Genomic DNA, 19,694 nt, shown 5'->3' with positions numbered 1-19,694 from the left:
CGATATAACATATTATAAAGTATATTATATATAATTAATCAAGTCGAATGTCGATATATTTGTTTATAATACTATTGCTGTAGCCAAAGGAATGAGACAAGAAGCAATGAAGAATTTCATATTATAATTATAATATTAATTTATAGTTTCAAAAAGAAATCTTGCAGAAACACTGTTACTGGTTATTAAGAACTTAATTATATTTCAGAAAGAGACTAAGTATCCTTTGTAATTTTTTTTTTTAAATTCTCTTAGACTATAAGCAATGCATGTTTGAAATTTCAAATGGACTTCAGATAGACTTCATAGTTTCAAAAAAGAAACATCTTGGAAAATGCTCTGTTGCTGGCTACAAAGATAAGAGCCCCATCAATTCAAATCCGCCGATAAACGTACCTCCTGCGTTGTCGTTGTCGCCGTAGAAATAATTCTTGCGACGACAGCCAAGACAGCTTTCCATGGATGTTCCACCCAGGTCTCGTAGATTTCTATCACCGCGACGGGGAACGTCGAAAAGTTTCCTCAAACTGGTTTCGTCCTGGGCCATTTGCTGCTTCGACGGCAACGCTCGCTGCATCCCATGTCCGTTAGGTCATCATCTTTAGATCATAATAAAAAAATTACGCTATGCACTCTTTCATCCCCTATCGCATAAATTTTATTTGATCTTTTAAAAGAAAAATTATTTCTTAGTTATTTATATATCCACGATATAACAGTGCAACGATTGAGACTGAAAGCTCCTGCAATAATCGAGGTAATCAATCCAATGAATGACTATACTCTTCTTTCGAAATAATTCAGTTTGCGAAATAATTAAATTCCAGTCGTGCAATCTTAGGTGCAATAATTGAGGTCCTACAGTACTCGCATACCTTTATTGTAGATGTTCGATAAAATTTCAAAAATGTTTTAGTTTCTCGGTAACTAAATACGAATACCACTTTTCATCGTTCAGTAGCCGACACGAGGAAAAGAGATTTATTCTTGCATGGACTCGAACAGTTCGGTCGTTATTTTCGCACCGCGCAACTGGCAAAATATTATTTCGAAACGCGTCGAGGTATATTTATTATCATTATCGGCTGCACGGGTTACGAGAGGAGTTAATGGTTTGTCGAGTGATAAACTGAGTCGTTTTCGGAATCGTGTATTTTTGAAACAAATTAACGCAAGAAATTTGGTGCCATGATTTATTAATATATATATGTGGAGGAGAGTAAAAGAAACGTGCTTCAGTTTTGGAATATTTTGGCGTATGGTTGCTTCGTAGGGTAAGGGATAATTTCGAACGCTCGATGGCCGACGTGTATGCTCGATCGTTAATTAATAAGAGCGCGCGATGACCTCGTGACACGTGGGAAATCTTCGTGCTGCTGCAGCTACTCTGGGATGCATAGAATTTTTCATTGAGAGAGGGAAATCTTTTTAATTTCGGGAAACCAGACCATAAGTGGAGGGAATGAAGTTCTGATTACATCGAGATTGTGCAAGGAGTTCTGGGAAGAGTCTAATTTTTGTCACGCATAGTTTGCAATAGCTTTGTAACTATATATATATATATTTCTTATAACCCTTTCGACCCGAGTGAGACATATATTTCCCAGGGAATATTTTTCTGATTGGCTTTGACCAAATTGCAATTTAGAAGTAGACTTATAGGAATATACGTGAAAAAATGAAAATTATTTACGCTGGGGCATATTGTATTTTCTTATTCAGCTTTGATATACACCCAACCCTAGTTTAATACAATATTAATTTCTTAACAGAGAAATGCATAGAATGCAAACAGAAAAAAGTCTTCCAGGTTTGCTCCAATTTGTAATTCCTTGCGATTCACCGATGCAAAATTTCAATTACAATGTTAAAATTATAGGAAGCCTCTATTTCTAATTTATAAGTGGAACGGCAATTTATAATTGTAAGGGATGAATGAAATGTTCCAGAGGCAACCCTGTCGTGCTCGACGCAATGGCGATCGAGCACAGAATTATCTAACGCACCGATAACCACCGGCCAGAGCGAGCCTTTGTTATCCGACGAAATTATGGTCGAACGAGAAACCGGCAAACAGCGCGCGGCGCAGTTAAATTATGTTTGGTCCTGGCTGTAATTTGACACGGCCCTTCTAATCACCGCTGTTTGGACGTAATTTGACGTGACGCGTCGCGTTCGAGAAATTTTAATCCCCCTGTCCCGTGCACGCGTAAATTGAGTGGATTGTAATTTGGACGTAACGCGTTCGAGATTATGCTCCGCGCAATCGTAGTTTTCCGCGCAAACTATAGAATACAAGAAAACAACTCGGAAATAGGAATAGGATAGAATCAAGAATAATAGGCTTATAATTAAGGATATACACAATTGTTTCTCAGGAATTTGTAAATAATTAGCAGCAGTTGAAAAAAAAAGGCTTGGTCCAAAAAGCTTCCACCGTATATGGAGAATACACCTACAAGTTTACTTAAACCTTATATCCTTACGGTTTATAAAAGTTTACAAATGGTACTGTAGTGCTCCATCGTCAGAAGAAAAGTCAAACAAAATCCCCGTAATAGACCTGCGATATTCCACTTTCAATCAAACAAAACACGTTGGACAACTCCAATTAGCAACCAATACAAATGTTAGATTCACTTATAAACCAATTTATTTTCACTTCGATTTATTTCCATTGACGAATCTTTTCAAATCGACATCAAAACAAACAAAGTCACGCCCAAAATCTAATTCATGAACGAATCGAAAGCATTTGTTCCCCAATCTTTGACCGACTCCGAATAAGCGGGTATCCGATACCAACGATCCAAGATTGAATAATAAAGCGGGGCTCCCCTGAATAAAACGTTAACCTGAGAAGGATTACATCCTACTTACGAATCTACTTAAAGGCTCAGACGGATAGATAAATAGATAGATAGATAGATAGATGAACAAGCTTGGGGATACATATGCGCGTGCTCCATGTACCCAGGCGAGATATAGGTAGCCGTTGCTATAGGTATATGAGAATAGGTATATAGCGGCTCGTGTCACGTACACGGCAGGTACACTACGGAGCTGTTTCGTAATTTAATGCGACCTTATTAGCGGGATGAAGTCGCACAGAGAGTAACCGACGATTGTGTTCTGATTCCAGCAACTCTCCTTTCCATCCACGCAATCCAGCCATGGATCGGCAGGCTTCACGTTCAGCCTTTCCGGCAACCAGGACATCGAGGGTCCTCAGGGTGGCTTCGAATGCATCCAGCAGACCGGCCCCAAGTGAGTTAACCCCATTTTCACCTTTGTCTTTCGACGCCTACCGCCGCGCGTTCTATGTTATCGTAACGGTCCCTCGAACACAGTCAGAGTAAGTAATCAAAGTAGCATTCGCTGCTTTCGTTTACTCGCCTCTTAATTACGAATGTCGTGTAGAGCGCCACCGAAAAATCGTGAGGTTTATTTTTCTTTTGTATACAATTAGGTGTTTGGAAACCTTTGCCGACGGGTGACGATTACTTCTGTATTTACAAATATATTCGTGCTGTGTAAACATATTATAAAGATTTGTAAATTCATCGTTTAAAGGGCGCCGTCCATTGAATTGTAAGAAACGATTTTCTTTCGTATTTAAAGGGTTACATTTTTTGTGAAATCATAAATGTATGAATATGTTATGAGTTAGTGATAGGTTTTATTTGTCGAGAGAACCAAGAAAATTAGTTTTCCTCCTTCCTGTAATTATAAACATATACTTTCATGTATAATAATTGTGCGTTGATCTCGGTAATTTTAATGTTAATGCCATTTAAATAATGCTCCGTTAAATCGCATTATATACATCTGCACTTGAGAGACAGAGTATACATATGTATATGTTTAATCCAGACTTTAGAAATTAAATATTTCAAATAGTAAGAGATATAATATTAATCAAGTGACTTAATACATACATCCAACTTACAAAAGTTTCGATTTAAACTTTTATTTATTGGCGGGACTTACAAGTCCCATCAATTTCTACATGGTACCGTATTAATTCTTCACTTCAGTTCGCTTCTATGAAGTTCGTTTTTAATTGTTAGATGCCAGCACGAGCTTTTTTTTTTTTGGAAGCTTGTTAGAGACGACTTTATAAGATGATGTAAAACCAAGATGGACGCTTAGATTTTAAAAACTTACGAGGAATTCAGTAAATGAAGGGTTAAAATAAATGGATCCTGTATAATAAATGGATATATAATCGACAGCGATGGGTTCCACTGAATTGGCGTATTCTTTATCGGCGCAATTTTCTTTCCGTTCAGGAGTCTGGAGAGCCTTGGCGCATTGCCGTGCAAAATGCGGATACAGGCGAACGACGACGTGTACGAGACAACCAGGCATCGAATGGCCGTCGCCGAGGAAAATAACAAGAACAAATGGTAAGTCACCCTTTGCAGTAGCCGAGGTGGCCGTCGAACGGTTTCGGCCTCATCGATCCTCGGCTGGAACCGATTTTTCTTCCTCGACGGTCGTTATCGACCCTCCTTACGGTCGTTTCGTTTATTTTCAGCGTGCTCCGTGTCATATTCGTACGCATTCCACCTTTTTAAACAAGTCGAAACTCCGTGGCTATTTAATCACCTATCGTTTACACGTGATACCACCGTTGACGTGATCCTTTGATAGTTGAATGTCAGAGTCCGGAATTTCACGAGTTAGATTTGGGATTTAAATATTGTGAATATAACAGAAGAGTTACATTATTAACAAAAGGATATTAGAGAAGGAAGACATGATTCTTTGATCGTTAATTGTCCAGAATTTGTAAGATTTATAGATTTTATAAAAATAACTCCTCGCAAGGTCATCTGAAGATCGATATATATCATACATATTTGAATTTACTTTTTTATTAGTTACTTGGCAAATTCAAACTCAAATCTTCGATACTAGCGAATAGCTAAACAAAATGCTCTTTAAAAGAAATCCAGATGAGACGTAATTCGCCACTATTTCACAAGTTAGATTTAGGATTTAAATATTGTGAATATAACAGAAGAGTTATATTATTAACAAAAGGATATTAGAGAAGGAAGACATGATTCTTTGATCATTAATTGTCCAGAATTTGGTGAACACAAATTTTAGAGTGCATATTTAACAGTGTAAACGCTTAATCTTAAAATTTGAACTTCCCACGTTGTGTACTTTTCGCGTAAGAATTTCTAAAAGCTTGCCCGGATTTTTTGGGGAGGAGTTAAACGCGCTCCAAGGTTAATCGTCGCGAGTAGTTTCCGTCGATTCGTAGTCGTCAAAGGACGACACACGGCCGCTGGACGGCTAATTTGTTTAACAGCGTTACGGTCAAGGTCAGGAGCGCCTGACAAGTGCAACTTCGTCACGGGCTCGAACCTCTTCGTCCCGTCTTCGCGCACGTGGAACAAAAGCGTCGGTTGCGACACGGATTACGTAACGGGAGCAGATGACCTCGACGAAAAGAAAAGAAACTCGAAGGAAAGCCCCGATAATGCCCGTAAATTCTATTGTCGCCGAACAGGGGAGCATTGCACTAGCCAGCTTCGCGTAAAGCTTCGGAACGTCGAATAGGAATTATTATCCAGCCAGCGGGTTACGTAATGGCGCGTGTAACAACAAAAGCGATAATGGGCTTCGCCGTTGGCTGGTAACTGCGTCAAAGGGGATCGATTAATCACTTTCGCGAAGACAATTCGGTGGATCATTGGGACCTGTCTGGTCCAGAATGAACCAGCGACGATCGTGTTTTCTCAACACTTCAGGGACGAATTGTTTTGCTCGGATCGTTATTGACCCGTGACATCGGTTAAATTCGTCACGGTGTCGCGTTACGACGTTGGAAGTTTTAATTCGGAATTATTTATGCATACCGTGGTTATTTCTATGTTGGAATATTTTTAATAATTATTTGGGCGTTTGTATCGTTGTGTCGGAACAAAATGTGAAATAATTCACAGTATGTTAACGGTAGAAAAGTAGCATTCGGAACGAATGTGATATATCAGGTGTGTCTAACAGAAAAATGGTTTTTTGGTTTCTGTGTGTGTAACAGAGAAGGTCAGAGCTTCATTGGAATAATGGATGACGAACGAGCAGTCTGAATAGTGATTTATACGCAGAGTTCGTTCGATTGTTCAAGTGAAATATAATTCCATTTTGTAATTCAAGTGAAGTGTTCTTCGTGAAAATGGCTCCAAACGCAACTATATTCGATCTACTTTTAAACATACACAATGATTCGAAAAACGTATTCACCGAGAAACTTCGCAAATCCATTAATAATACTCCCGAGAAAAAATAAACAAATTTTTATAATTCGTTACTCGAATCCTAGTTAAAGGATTCCTTGACAAGCGTAGGCTAGAACTTTTTTTTATCCTTCATCCATCGCTCGAAATTTTGATGTAGGTAAGAATTATACACCTGGCCCCCATTTCTACGATGTTTTGCACATCGTTCCTCTTGTTTGTTCCAGCACCAGGGTTATCAAGCCAAACAGGCCGGACATCGGGCGCAAGGTGAAGGTGAAAGCGACCGGAAGGCCCATACCGTCTCCATCGAATTCGAGGCATCGGGAATCGACGAGCATTCCAACGTTCGGCAGTCAGCCCAGGCTGTCTTCCTCCACTTACAAGCCAGCCATCAGCAATCCTCCGCCAGCCAGGAGTCAACCGGAGAAAAAGGTCTCCGACGTCATGCGCAGGCCGTTGAAGTAGGTTCATGCCCATCACTGCTAGATGACGTATCGAGACTCGCTTGAACACGTTACAGCTTCATGTTCGCAACCGTCCAATGAAAAATAAACGACACACGTAACGGTACTCGATACGACGATCCTCGAGAGTCGCAGATTTGCTTTAATCTCGTGTGGATTATGAAAGAGTAATCACGATGAGCTACTATACTCGAAGTGATTATAGTAGTCGACCAAGTTATGATATTAGAGCCACTGATTGGGGGAGGAAAGGGACCTGTTTTGAACGAAAATAATGTCGATGTTAGATTAAAGATGTTTGAGAATATTATTCTGTTCGCAGATTTTATCCCCATTACGTTTAATTATACTTTAATTAATTACAATGTGTGAAACTTTTTTCTTATTTTCTACGAGTCTAGCTTTATGAAGAGACATCCTTCTAATATGATACATAATTTGATCGACTACTGTAAGATAAAAGTCTACGACTCGTATCGACAAGAGAAGCATTTTTCAAAATTTATAGAATCTAACGAAACTCTAAATATCAGACCATAACACAGTATGTCAGGCCAGAATCTATAATTGTCTTAAATTAAACTGTTCTAAATCACAATGGAATTTTAAAGTGCATACAAGAATATTACTAATACAACTTTTATATAATTATTTGCTAATGCGAATGTATTACTCTACTTGTAACTAATGCGATCTCTTTTTTCGTCAACAGGGAGAGGCTGATACATCTTCTCGCTTTAAGGCCATACAAAAAACCTGAATTGTATGATCGCATTAACAGAGGTAAGAGTCAGCGTATCGTAGAAGCTTAAGGCGTTTAATTACTCTGATCTCTTTAAAAATGTCTTTGAAAGTGTACGCATTTCTCGTGGAAAAAAGTGCCTAAAATTCGCCTGTTTTTTAAGCGGTCGAGATAGTTAAACGCCTCGGGGATACCGAAACCAAATTGGACGAGTCCAGTTATCTAATCCGTGGATCATTTCCAGAGGGTATAAAGGAACGCGAGCGCAGCATCATGACGATGATTCTGAAGCAGGTGGCTTTCATGAGGGACAACACGTATCATTTGCACAGGTATGTTTGGAACGACGTGCAGGAAGACTGGCCTTACTACACCGAGCAGGAGAAGGCGATGCTGAAGAGAAGAAAACCTCAGAATCTTACTCCTCCTGGGTCCAGCGACGGTGGATCTAGCGGTACGTTTCGCGTCATCAAATACAGATTCATATGTGTAGGACAGAGTGAAAGCTACTATACGAGTCAAGATTTTCAAATATCGACTTGTTTGCATGGATGCAGTCCAAAAAGGTTTCTCAAAATTAGGATAAAAGTGAATTACATCACTCACTTTCGCTCTTTCACATCCAACTTAGACTCTTTCTGTTCGTTTCTATTGGCTTTCTATCTAACACCAGAGTAAATATTTTTATTATTATTTCAAGCATGTTTTGCGTTGGTCTGGATGTATTTCCCCATCTAAAATTCTGGAGTTACTTTTAATTTCACGATGATTTATTAGTAAAGTTTATCAAATCCTGTCTTAGTACTCTTAGTTTAAAAAACTTCTGCAAGGGGCTGTAATTCTTGGATCGTTAACCAATCCATATTGGGTTAGGTAGAAAGATATTCCACAAGGTCCAAAGCGGTCCCACTTAACAGTATTACTATAAAATCTACATGAGCGTACGTCAACCGTTAGCACCGTTCGTATTCGTTTTCAGGTAGCGGACAGTCGCCGAATTCCACTCACCCCGGCTCACCGCCAGCGATCACGGCTCCGCCACCGTCTCTGAGCGCCAAACGGCCGGGCTACTACCAGGGTAACGACGGGCTGCCCACAAAGAAGCAACGGGTGTCTCGTTGCAAGAAGCCAGAGCCGAGCTCCGGTTCGACGAACCCCGGGGAGAACGGAAGGACGGCTGGTAGTGTTGGTAGTAGTAGTAGTAGTAACAGTGTTAGTGGAGCACCAGGCGGTAGTAGTGCTAGTGGCAGTGGTGGTGGCAGCGGTGTGATTGACGGTTGGGACCAGAGGCAGCATCCACGTGACCGCCGAGGCGATTACAGGCCCGAAAGAACAGCGAACAGTGATGTGCTACGGGGTGGCGGCTACGGAAGCGGCAAACCGTGCACGACGCCCACCAGTGACAGTGAAGAGAACAACCGGACCGGTCACCGCGACGTCGCCATTATCGGGACCTCGTCAGGGAGCAACGCAACCAGCAACGCGACCAGCAGCCATAATTCTCATAGTAGTGTAGCCCATAGTAACTCGTTGAGCGGCAGTCGTCACCACCATGTCCCCAAGACGACGGCGGCCGGTCCTGATAGTATTACCATCGCGACGGATTTCGCGGCGCGTTCGATGCCCAGTGCCGTGACTGACGGTGGTAGCACGGGTAGTAGTTACAGTGGTAGTTCGAACGGCGTGCTAGCCGACAGGAGAGACAGGAGCGACAGGAACGACAGGGGACGCGGAGGGGACAAGGATCGGGAGTCGAAGAAGAGGAACAGCGGCACTAGCAGCAGCAACTCCTACAACGACCTGGCCGGGAACGGGGACAGCACCGTCACCACCTCCACCTGCAATCTCGACTTACCGGAGAGCCCCAAATCATCGGAGTATCCGGACTACCTCACGTGAGTGTCTCGTGAATCGTTACGCTTAGCTGTCCGAGGTGTAAAACGGTTGAAACGAATGTCGACTATACCCTCCCATTCCTTAGTTTATTGCTCGTTCCTCGACGATTGCTTTGTCGAAATTTCATTTGCGAACTTTGTAACCGCGGCGGTTGCATTTCATTATGTAAATTTGTGGTATTTCAATCACGAACCTGACTCGTGAAGGCATATTTTCCATGCTTGACACGAGTTTCTTGATATATGTCTTGCACTTTCAAAAATATCCTACGAAAGAACATTGTTAAGCCAAGTTACGGTTAAAAAAGCAGCTTTTCAATCGTAACTTGGCTTAATTGATTTTATAAAAAAAAAAAAAAATCAAGGCAATCGAAAACACATGTAGCCGAATCCCAGCGCATGTGCTCGAATCGTTGATATACACTTGCACTGACAAAATTTGCGAATCACTGGTTTAACGATGACCGGTTGCTAATTATTTGCAGGTACTACACGACAATAAGCAGCGCAGAGCAAAGAAGACGTTACAAGGCAGAATTCAACGCGGACTACGAAGAATATCGAAGGTTGCATACTCAAGTGGCGAAGGTTTCTAAACGGTTCTCGCAACTCCAAGACCGATTAAGACAAGAAGAGGCCTCTGGGAACTGGGAAGAATATCAGGTATCCTTTCGCAAGGACATATTATTCCTGAGACGATGATACTTATATATTTGATAACATAGCAATATTATCTCCATAAATCTGTTCAAGTAATATAATATCAAGTCCATGTTCTGTTTTTTGTTTTTCTTTTTTTTGGACATATAGATGTTATTAAGATGCATATGGATTAGAGAATCAAGGCATGCGAAGCTACATGTGCTCGAATCGTCCCCATTATCAAATATATATCTTCTCATCGCAAAGAAATTTCACAACCAGTTTAACCAAAGGTGACTAACGTTCCGTTTTCGTTCGTCTGTTGCAGGGAATAAGACAGCAGATTCTGTACGAGTATAACGAAACGAAACGGGACCCGGTACACAAGGAGACGAAACGTCGGTTTCACTATCTGCACGAGAAGCTAAGCCATATCAAACGGCTGGTACTCGAATACGATACTCAAAACTGCGGCGGCAACATGGTGACGGCGTCCGGGAACAGCGCAGACGGTAGCAACGAAATGAAGGAGATGGACAGTTTGCACTACTGACACAAACTGAAAAGGCCGCCTCTTATCCTCCACCTTTTCTCGGTTGTCGGTACACTGCTGTCTCCGTTGTCGCAGAATTTGCATTTTCTCGGCATGTTCCAAGGCTGATCTAAAACGGTCCACATGGTTCCTGGGTTCTATCGCCGAAAAATAAAACACACACACACACACACAGTCAAGCACTCTGAGAGCCGGGGTCGAAAAAGATGTTCACATCATCCGCATCGCAAGAGAAACGAAAAAATGAAAAAATATGAAAGAAACCTTCAACGCTGTTAATAACCGCCCCCCTCCCTGGTCAGGTCGAAGATTTCTCGGTTAATTGACACAACGATCTCTTCGACTTGCGCCCGTGTTTGTCACACGCCTACCGTTGACCAATGGGTTTAACCACTGACGAAGCCTTTACGACAATCGGTACGTTTGCAAACAAACAAACAAGCAACATCATCAACTGTTTAAAAAAATGAAAAACATGCAAAACGAAAGGAAACAAAAAAGGAAACAAAAAGTCCATCCGTATAGAGAGGAAACGAGAAATAAGGGCATTCGCGGAGAGCCGGTTACAATAACGCGCCAGCTGAAAGTACGAAGACGTATTTTTTTTTTGATTTTTTTTTTTTTAAAGCTGTCCTCCGACGATAGGGAAGATAATAGGAACGACGATGAAAGGCAATGAAGAGAATGCAGTAATTAACTCTACGATAAGTTACTTACCCGTGCGCACGTCCAAAGTGTGTCGTCCAGTTTAAGAGTACGTAGATTAATGAAACAAAAAGTAAAAAAGAAAAAAAACGATGCAATGCGAATGCGAGAAGAGGGTCCAAAAAAAAAAATGGTAGTAAAAGGGCTTAATCACGTGCCACGTCCGGAGGAGAGACTGTACTTCCATTTTTCCGCCGGAAGGAGAAAAGGGAGACTAGCACACACAGACTGTCCACGAGCCCGCCTGCGAGGATCGTCTGCGATTGATCCAGCGGGGCGTAGCTCGCCATTTTCTTTCCTTCAATTATTTTTTTTTTTCTCTTCGTTTAAACGTTTCCGTATTTTTCGTGTTTTCCCTTCGAGAAAGAGTAAAGTGGATCCGATATATAGTTTGTCGCAAGAGAGAGAGACCTTTACGCTTCGCGAATGTAAAACCTTTGTTACTTCCTCGTTCAGCGGCGTAACCAGCGTATCCCTGGGGCCCGTGGAATGAAAAATGAACGGTGGAACAAGCAATCCGAGGTTCGAGTAATATTACAGAGGAATCGCCAACGGAACCTGCGATCAATATTCGATAGATTGAACCAAATTTCTATCTGAGATATTACAGGGCCTCGACATCCACCATTTATCGGACGTGCGTCTGCAAACAGCCACGTTCGCAATTTTAAAACAATCAAAGATCAATCGATACCGCGTTCCTTTCTGTTTGTTCGTCTGGGGCCCCTGAAGTTAATCAATGATATATCCGTAGTTGCGCCGCTGTCCCTCGTTCTTTGTTTTCTTCACTACGGCCCGCTCCTGTGTCGCGGACTCGGGCTACCTTTACTAGCAGAGAGTTGGCACAACTTGAGAATCGATCGCGCGAAAACGGCAGACATGAAGAAAGGACGAAACATGATTGCTAAGGACTCAGTTTTATTTTTGTTCTTTTTTTTTTTTAGAAATACCTGCCATAAAGTGATATATTAACCGAGCAAATCAACCGATCGCGCCCCGGTTCGTTGAACTTCTGTCAGCGATAGGCGAGAGAGGCAGGGACTGCGTCGATAGTCGAGGGTCCCAAACCCCCCCCCAGGTCCCTACCGATTCGCGCGATTGCTCTTAGTGATTCCGGTTCTGTATATCGTAAACGCTAGGGTAAACCCATTTTTTACTATTTCAAGTTAGTCATTGAAAGGGAGAATGCTCAGCGCCATCGTCATCGATACTGCAAAGATTTTACACGCGGCAACATGAAAATACAAAAAAAAAAAAGAAAAAAATGAAAGAAACGAGAGAGATGAAATGAAACGAAGTGGTATGAATATATATTGAAACGTACAGGTTTCATTTAGTAATTATTAATCGTCGCCGGCGATATAACATATTAGTATACAATGTACAGGTGCGCCAATTTTCTTCGCGTGCAAGTAATACCTTCTTCGTGTAATTATTATTATGGCGATGAATACTATTAATATTATTATCAACGCTATTGCTATTATATTATTGTTCGGATAGATAGGTAGGATAAGTAAACGCGAGAGCTACGTTAGGACCTAGAACTCGTACGAAGACGAATGAGGAGAAATGATGTTAGATATATACGGGGTGATTCGTAACTGTGCGATCGATACTTCGGATGTTATATATCGGAGCACGAAACAAGGAAAAATAATGTTAATGGAACATAGGATAGCAAGGGTTTATTACCTCTTAAGTTACGATACGTTGCAGGAAAACACGCTACAGACGTTTATTTAGATTTATTTTCAATTTCTAAACGATTTGGATTTATTTACAGTTTTATAATATACAGCCGTGTTCCAAAGTATTGCGCACATGTATTACGTATTCTCTGCGAACCACTTCTCAATTTTCTTTGAAGTATGACAAAGATCGGTGTCTCGTCGAAGAATATAGTCCTCGTATTCCAATTCGAACGTGCAATGCAGAATCGTCGTATTCATTCGACCATAACATATATGATACTTCTCCAATCTCCGAAACTGTCTTAGAGCACCAGATCACGATACTTCCACTACCATAATACACCATAGATATAACATAATCGGAATAATAGATTTTTCTAATCTTATATTTTGTATGTCATGGTTCACGTTTAACATAATCTAAGAAAAAATTAATAAATTCTTTTATAAGTCTATAACGTATCAAATACGATAAACATTTCAAAAAACATTCATGTGCATCTTAATCCTAATGTCCAATAGCACACATATACTTCAAAGTTCTACGAGAAATACTTTCGAACACCACTGTATTTACAGATAAAGAAATTGTAAAATTTCTTTCCTACCATCCATGAGATTAAGTACGCTGCTCAAAGTAATTAGGGGCCACTAAAACGACTTCATCGCTTAGTACGTTATTCAATATTTTAAATACTCTGACACGTGGCGTATATGCCATTCAGCAAAAAAAAAAAAAAAAAATAGTACTATTTTAACCGTACAGTACTTCTTTCATCTCTGCAGTTTGATTCGTTCCACCCATAAACGTGAGCCCCTAATCCTATCGAGCGGTACATTGGGCATTCTGTGATCGAATGCTTATCACCTCCTCCCTGAAGTGATAAAACGATTGAGGACTGAATACACACATACTCCAACTATGAATACGCGTACAACATAGTGTTTCTTTTTTCTTTTCTTTTTTTTTTAATGAATAAGTCACAAAATGCTTCTTTCCTTTTAATTCGATATAAACTGTGAAAACAAATCACGAGTAATATATTGCGTAACGTATTTTTCTTGTTTCACAATCCAGATCCCAGATTCACTCTCCGAAGTATCGAGGCGCGATCGAACGCCACCCTGTACAGCCAATGTTTTCCATTGAATGTGTAACGAAAGTTTATGACGTTAATGTTTCTGATGTCCTTTTAATCTTTCGCTATATATATATATAATATATACGCGCGTTTTATTATTATTACTATTGTTCTTGATTGCGTTTTTGTTTTTTAGTCGACGTTGCCTTTTAAATTCGTATACGATACGAGTGTCTTTCTTGGTTGTGCCGTTTTGTTTCACATTCAATAAGCATTTGCACTTGGACGAGCAAGTTTTGTGATAGGTGATGAGAGACGACGGAAGAAGGAACTTCGGTTCGCGTCGATTCGGTATAGCGCGCACTGTGTTTCGTTAAAATATGGACGCAACTCGGGGTTACGTAATTCAAAGCACAAAAATAATGCGAAATAGTTCGAGCAAGCATTTATCGTGTCTGGCTATGTTTTCGAGCGACAGGTATTTTTGTATAGCACCGATTGTTCGTGCATCTTCCATAGGAAAGAATCGGTAAACGTTTCAACGTGTACGTGTATTTCGAAGAGGATCGAAAAATTGGTGGATTCATGAAATATTACAAAAATATTTATAATTAGTAAGAGCATGACATCGAGTAGTCAGGGGAAAGGAAGAGATGGCCTTCGATAGACGATTAATATCGTTTGAACGTTATTGAAAAGCTAAAACGCCTCCAACTCGACAGCGACGTCAAATGGGATAAATATTCATAAGAACTTAATTAATTATTTTCGTGCAACGAATTCACCTGGCTCTGAAATTACGCCCAAATTTTGGAAAACAGCCTGGTATCGCGCGTACATCGTCAATCACAGAGAAAAACATCGTATAGAGCTAGAGAACCTAGCGTACTAGCCGTGCACGTGAATGATAACGACGAAACGACACGTTCCCAATTAATTAACTAATCACGAGCTAAGCGATTGAATAATCCACGATACCGTACATCCATAGTTCTTAAACGATAAGGTTTTTACACTCTTACGATACAATTTTAAACGATACTTCTTCCCGCATGCGATCAATAATCTCGAATCGACCACGATTGCTCGCAATCGTTTCTTTATTTACACTTTTCTTTTTACCTATTACGAGTCGCTCTCCACCCCTCACCCTCCCCCAGCGTATGCGATGGAAATCTAAGAATGCGACTTTATGTTATTTAAACCGTTTCTCTTTCTTCTTCCTTTTTGCGCATTTCGTTTAAGCATGTGAACCACGTTTAACTATTAATCTTTTCTTTTTCTTTTTTTCTTTTTGTTCCCTTTACCTCTATTCGTTTACTGTGTATGCTTGGTAGAAAATGTAGAATTTAGGATACGACGATTATCAGTGATTCCAATTGTCGTCGACGGTTTTACGTTTTGACATGTTGCCAATTAGGTGACGAGACGACGGTTCGATAGTGATTTGTACAGAACGAAAGTGGTTCCCCTGTTATGTTTTCGTTTTCGCTGAAATTCTATGTCGCGCACGGACACGGTCACGTTGCGCTTTTAGTTCTCGCTTTTATCCAAGCCGCCCCCCCCCCCCCCCCACAGGCATTATTTATATAAAAAATTCGCCCGGGTACGATAGATTTCGCACGTTCGCGGCAACGCGGCGATCACATCGAGCAAAAAAGACACTTTTAGTCATGGTTCCTCGGAGTGTTTCTTTTTCTTCTTTAGATCGTTAACGGTTCGAAATTTCCATGCGATTATCGAAATTTGGTTCTGGTCAAGTCGACGGTCGTTTCGTTTATTAATTTCAACGTCGTCTCCCCATCCTCCCATTTGTGTAACGAATTAAAGCAAAGGAAAAAAAAAAAGATAATACGTTGTTTTGTATCGTTTACGCTCTTTACATAGGATTTCGTTTGTCTCCGTCTACTGTGCAATGTATCTCGGCTCGTTACGTTCCGTTGATTAGAGTAACGTCGATCGAACGAAATGTGTACGTCGTCCAAAGGTTCCGCGTAGATGCGTTTAGATTATTTTTCGTGAAACGTCGATAGCGGATTTCACACGGTCGAATCAGATGGTTTATAATCATTGAGAAACGCCTGGAGAGAGAGAGAGAGAGAGAGGAAATTTTAACCGAGCGCTTCTGGAATGCATGGCACAGTATTGACAAGTCCCCACCCCCGCAAACCAATTGCAACGAATTTAACGAAATGCAAAGCACACAGGAAAGAACGTCAGGATAACTATGCTAACCTATTTATATATATAACTATATCTATTATAAGTAAATAAATATAAATATATATATAAAATCGTATATGTACGATTATGGAATCTATCGTGTGTGTGTTCATAGGTAAATTGAGAATTGTAAAATCGAAATAACGTCGTCGGAATATATGGGTTGTAATTAAAGGTACAGGAATTGGTTAATATATTTCGTTGTTATGAATCGGACTATGTTCCGATTTGTAGATATAAATAATATAGGTATCCTATTTTTTGCTCACTTTTTCCTTGCATTTACAAACGACAACAAAAAAAAATACAAGATATGTAATAAAAATTATGAAATATTGACTCATGCGTGTTTACTTTCATTCTCACTCATTTACACTCTCGACCGTCTTTTTTTTTCCGTCTCTTTGTTTTTGTTTTTTTTTTTTTTGTAGTGAAAAAATCGGCGAGTAACGGGGGAAAACGATACGTACGGAAAACGTTCAAGTTCGACGGAAAATACGAGAGAGAAACGAAAAAAAAAGAGCAGTCATGGAAAAAGTGGAGAAAAATAAAACGGTTCCCGTCCGTCAACAACACTGTCATACTGTGCCATACATATCCACTTCGGTGTACGATGGTTCAGTAGGAAAAAGAAAACTTTTCCAGTAAACTTTTGTGTGACGTTCACGCGTAGATCGCCAGTGCCGAGGAAAATTATAAATTCAACGATGCACGTCGCATGGATCTTCGCCTGAACTAATTCGAAACAGTGTCCGTTAGAGCTGTTTTGCTGGTGTATTAAATTCACATTCTTTAAGGTTTTTTTTTTTTCTATTTTTGGTGGGGACTAAACCACTCGATAAAGTATTCGTTAAGTATTTGTTAACTAAGCAAAAGTTTTGTATAATAAGTGAAGAAATTTTACTTAGGTGCTCTTATGCTTTACTCGTAGTTTCAAATATCGATTAATTTTCTAATACTAATTTCAAAAAGTAATAATTCGTTGTATGATTAAAATTCAAGCGATAGAACAAAAATGTAACGATCGGAAAATTCGTATTGAAATCTCAGCACAAGAAAATGGTTAATTAATTTCTTTTTCCCTTCGATTAGCTTACGCATGAAACTCTAACGGCACTGTTCTATCGATCTACCGAACAAATCCCTCACACTTTGGAAAACTTTGGCCTCCGATTTCGCAACGTCGCATAAATAGCATTAAATTTTGCATGCAATTCATGTGTCTAACATCAGTGGCAATTAACATGTGTTAACCCTTTCGCCGCGCAAGAGCGCTCAATGCAAACCAAACTATAATTACTTTGATCGCTATCAAATATTTCGTCATTCGCGAGTGTTTCGATGATAGAATAAGAGTTACCGATTGCATGTGATTCATAAATGTACCCATATATCTTTCTCAAACGAGTGTACGTGTACAGGGTGCTCTAAAAAATTGGGAAGAGAATTTAGAGCCATAGTTTTATTTTAGTTTCATTGTGGTTAGGAAAGTAAAAATTATAACGGGAAGAAATCAAGATACAAAAATTTTGTTCACAAAGCGATACGAAAATGGAGAAGAAAATTGAAGAAGAAAATAAAATAAGGAATTTGGATTTAGAAAATGCCTTACTTTGTTTTCTGTTTGACAAATAAAAGGATGGAATCGTATTGTACTCTTCTAAAATATACAAGAAAATGTTAAATTAATGAAATGATACTTCTGAACAATATAACATGATGTTTTATATATTTCTGGATTTGTGGACGTCCTCGTATACTTTCTCACATTTTCACTTGCTATAAATGAATAAACCTCTAGTGATTACAACACAATACGAGACTTTGAGAAACCAAACCCATCAACTTTATGAAATTCAAAGTAAGAGAGTCGATTCATCTGTCGAGAGACTTATGCCTCTATTTTCCTCAACCAATCTTTTCGTATCACCCCGCGTACGTCGCTCACGAGGCAATGATCGAACAGTATCGGTTAAGAGTGTAAAAGATTTGTCGATTGTTCCGAGATTCTCGACGATTGCGTGTACACGCGAGCAAGCTATCTCTCGATGGCCCAGATCGGCGAACAGAGTAATAGCAGTGCCAAAGAGACTGAGTTGAACGACATTCGCGTTCAGGCAGAGATGGGCAAACAATTCTTGCGCAAATAAACATTTCGAATAACGAATAAAAGATTGGCCACAGTTCATTCGTTGCTCGTCGAACAAAAATGACAATTTGAACGAAGGAGTAAAAATCGTGACTGTATTCGATAACTTTGTTTTCGAAAACAATTGATTCGATAGCAGAGCAATCGTTTTCGAAAAACAAATTCTTGAACGCAGCTATGATTTTCACGCGTCCAAGGTGGCTTCTCCCCTTAAGTACTTCAATTTTTATGGAATCAACATCGCGAATGAATCGCTATATGTTGATTTTATCAGTTATCTATTGCTCGAATAAAATTTCGCCCCTCTCTGTATTCGATGAAGATAGTAGGAGATACTAGGTGTTCCAAGTGCGACTTAAGTAAACGATTGCAATAAACGTGCTTCTAGTGTACGCCGCATTTCTAAACGAGATTCGACGATTATTCGAAGATAAAGAACCTCCCAGGCTTGTATGTACGACGACAGCGGAGATGGGCAAAATAGAAAGAAAGTTTAGTTAGGAGTCTGGATAGAAAGTTTCAAATAACTACTCGTCACTCTTCGAATGAAAATAAAAATCAGGATCTTGGAATGAAATGTTTCACAAGTAAAATAAAAATTGAATTAATCGATCGAATAAATCGCGATAGATATGTCGGATTTACTATTTAGATTTTCATCGATATCAAATTTTGTATAACGAATAGGAGATAAACAATGGTCGATTAAATGGCCATATAAACCATAAAATTATATTTCACGTTCAACGAATAACAACTTATAATAATAATTGTTCGATCGAATAAAATATTGCTAATAAATCGTTGTACAGACTTTCCACTTGTTATTTTATTATTCGAACGATGTTTTGCCTATCTTTGACTGAAAGTTTGTACAGAAAGTAACGTCTTCGCAAATGTAAGTGCTCTTAATAATGCATTTGATAACTCGTAACAATTGTTTTACGATCATCGCGGCTCCGTTATCGTTTTCATTGCGAAAGCTTCGAGCGTGAAGAACCGTTCGAACGAAAGAGCTCGTTTTCTCCCTCAACATTTTCTCCAGTTAACGTCATTCTATCATTAACAGTTTTCGTAGTATGCCTTCGGTAGTTTCGATAGTTTTTATCGTTAAGCGCCGTTTAGATTAGAGGTCGCCGAATCCACCCTTTGAAACGAATTAAAATTCTAAATATAAAAGTCGGTCCCGCGCTTTTACTCCGTTTTTTGTTAATTTATTTTAATTCAAGCGTCGTCGAGCATAGCCGAGCAGTGACGTAATCAGAAATTCTTAGACCAGGAGGATTAA

General features: G+C 39.7%; 1 protein-coding gene across 1 annotated transcript in view; it reads left to right on the top strand.

Moving 5' to 3' along the window:
• Positions 1-19,226, top strand: part of LOC128875347 (RNA polymerase II elongation factor Ell) — a 163,557-nt gene extending 144,331 nt beyond the window's left edge. Inside the window, exons 3-10 of the mRNA XM_054120856.1 lie at positions 3,143-3,267; positions 4,293-4,409; positions 6,482-6,718; positions 7,434-7,504; positions 7,708-7,917; positions 8,443-9,358; positions 9,844-10,021; positions 10,329-19,226. Of these exons, the coding sequence (XP_053976831.1) occupies positions 3,143-3,267; positions 4,293-4,409; positions 6,482-6,718; positions 7,434-7,504; positions 7,708-7,917; positions 8,443-9,358; positions 9,844-10,021; positions 10,329-10,553 (2,079 nt within the window). The 3' untranslated portion in view covers positions 10,554-19,226. The remainder of the gene's footprint in view (positions 1-3,142; positions 3,268-4,292; positions 4,410-6,481; positions 6,719-7,433; positions 7,505-7,707; positions 7,918-8,442; positions 9,359-9,843; positions 10,022-10,328) is intronic.
• Positions 19,227-19,694: the final 468 nt, after the last annotated feature.

The sequence above is a fragment of the Hylaeus volcanicus genome, chromosome 4, assembly GCF_026283585.1.
Source record: "Hylaeus volcanicus isolate JK05 chromosome 4, UHH_iyHylVolc1.0_haploid, whole genome shotgun sequence".
In the NCBI taxonomy this organism is placed as follows: domain Eukaryota; kingdom Metazoa; phylum Arthropoda; class Insecta; order Hymenoptera; family Colletidae; genus Hylaeus; species Hylaeus volcanicus.
The sequence above is the reverse complement of the archived record's forward strand: the minus strand, read 5'-3'. Positions and strand labels throughout refer to the sequence as shown.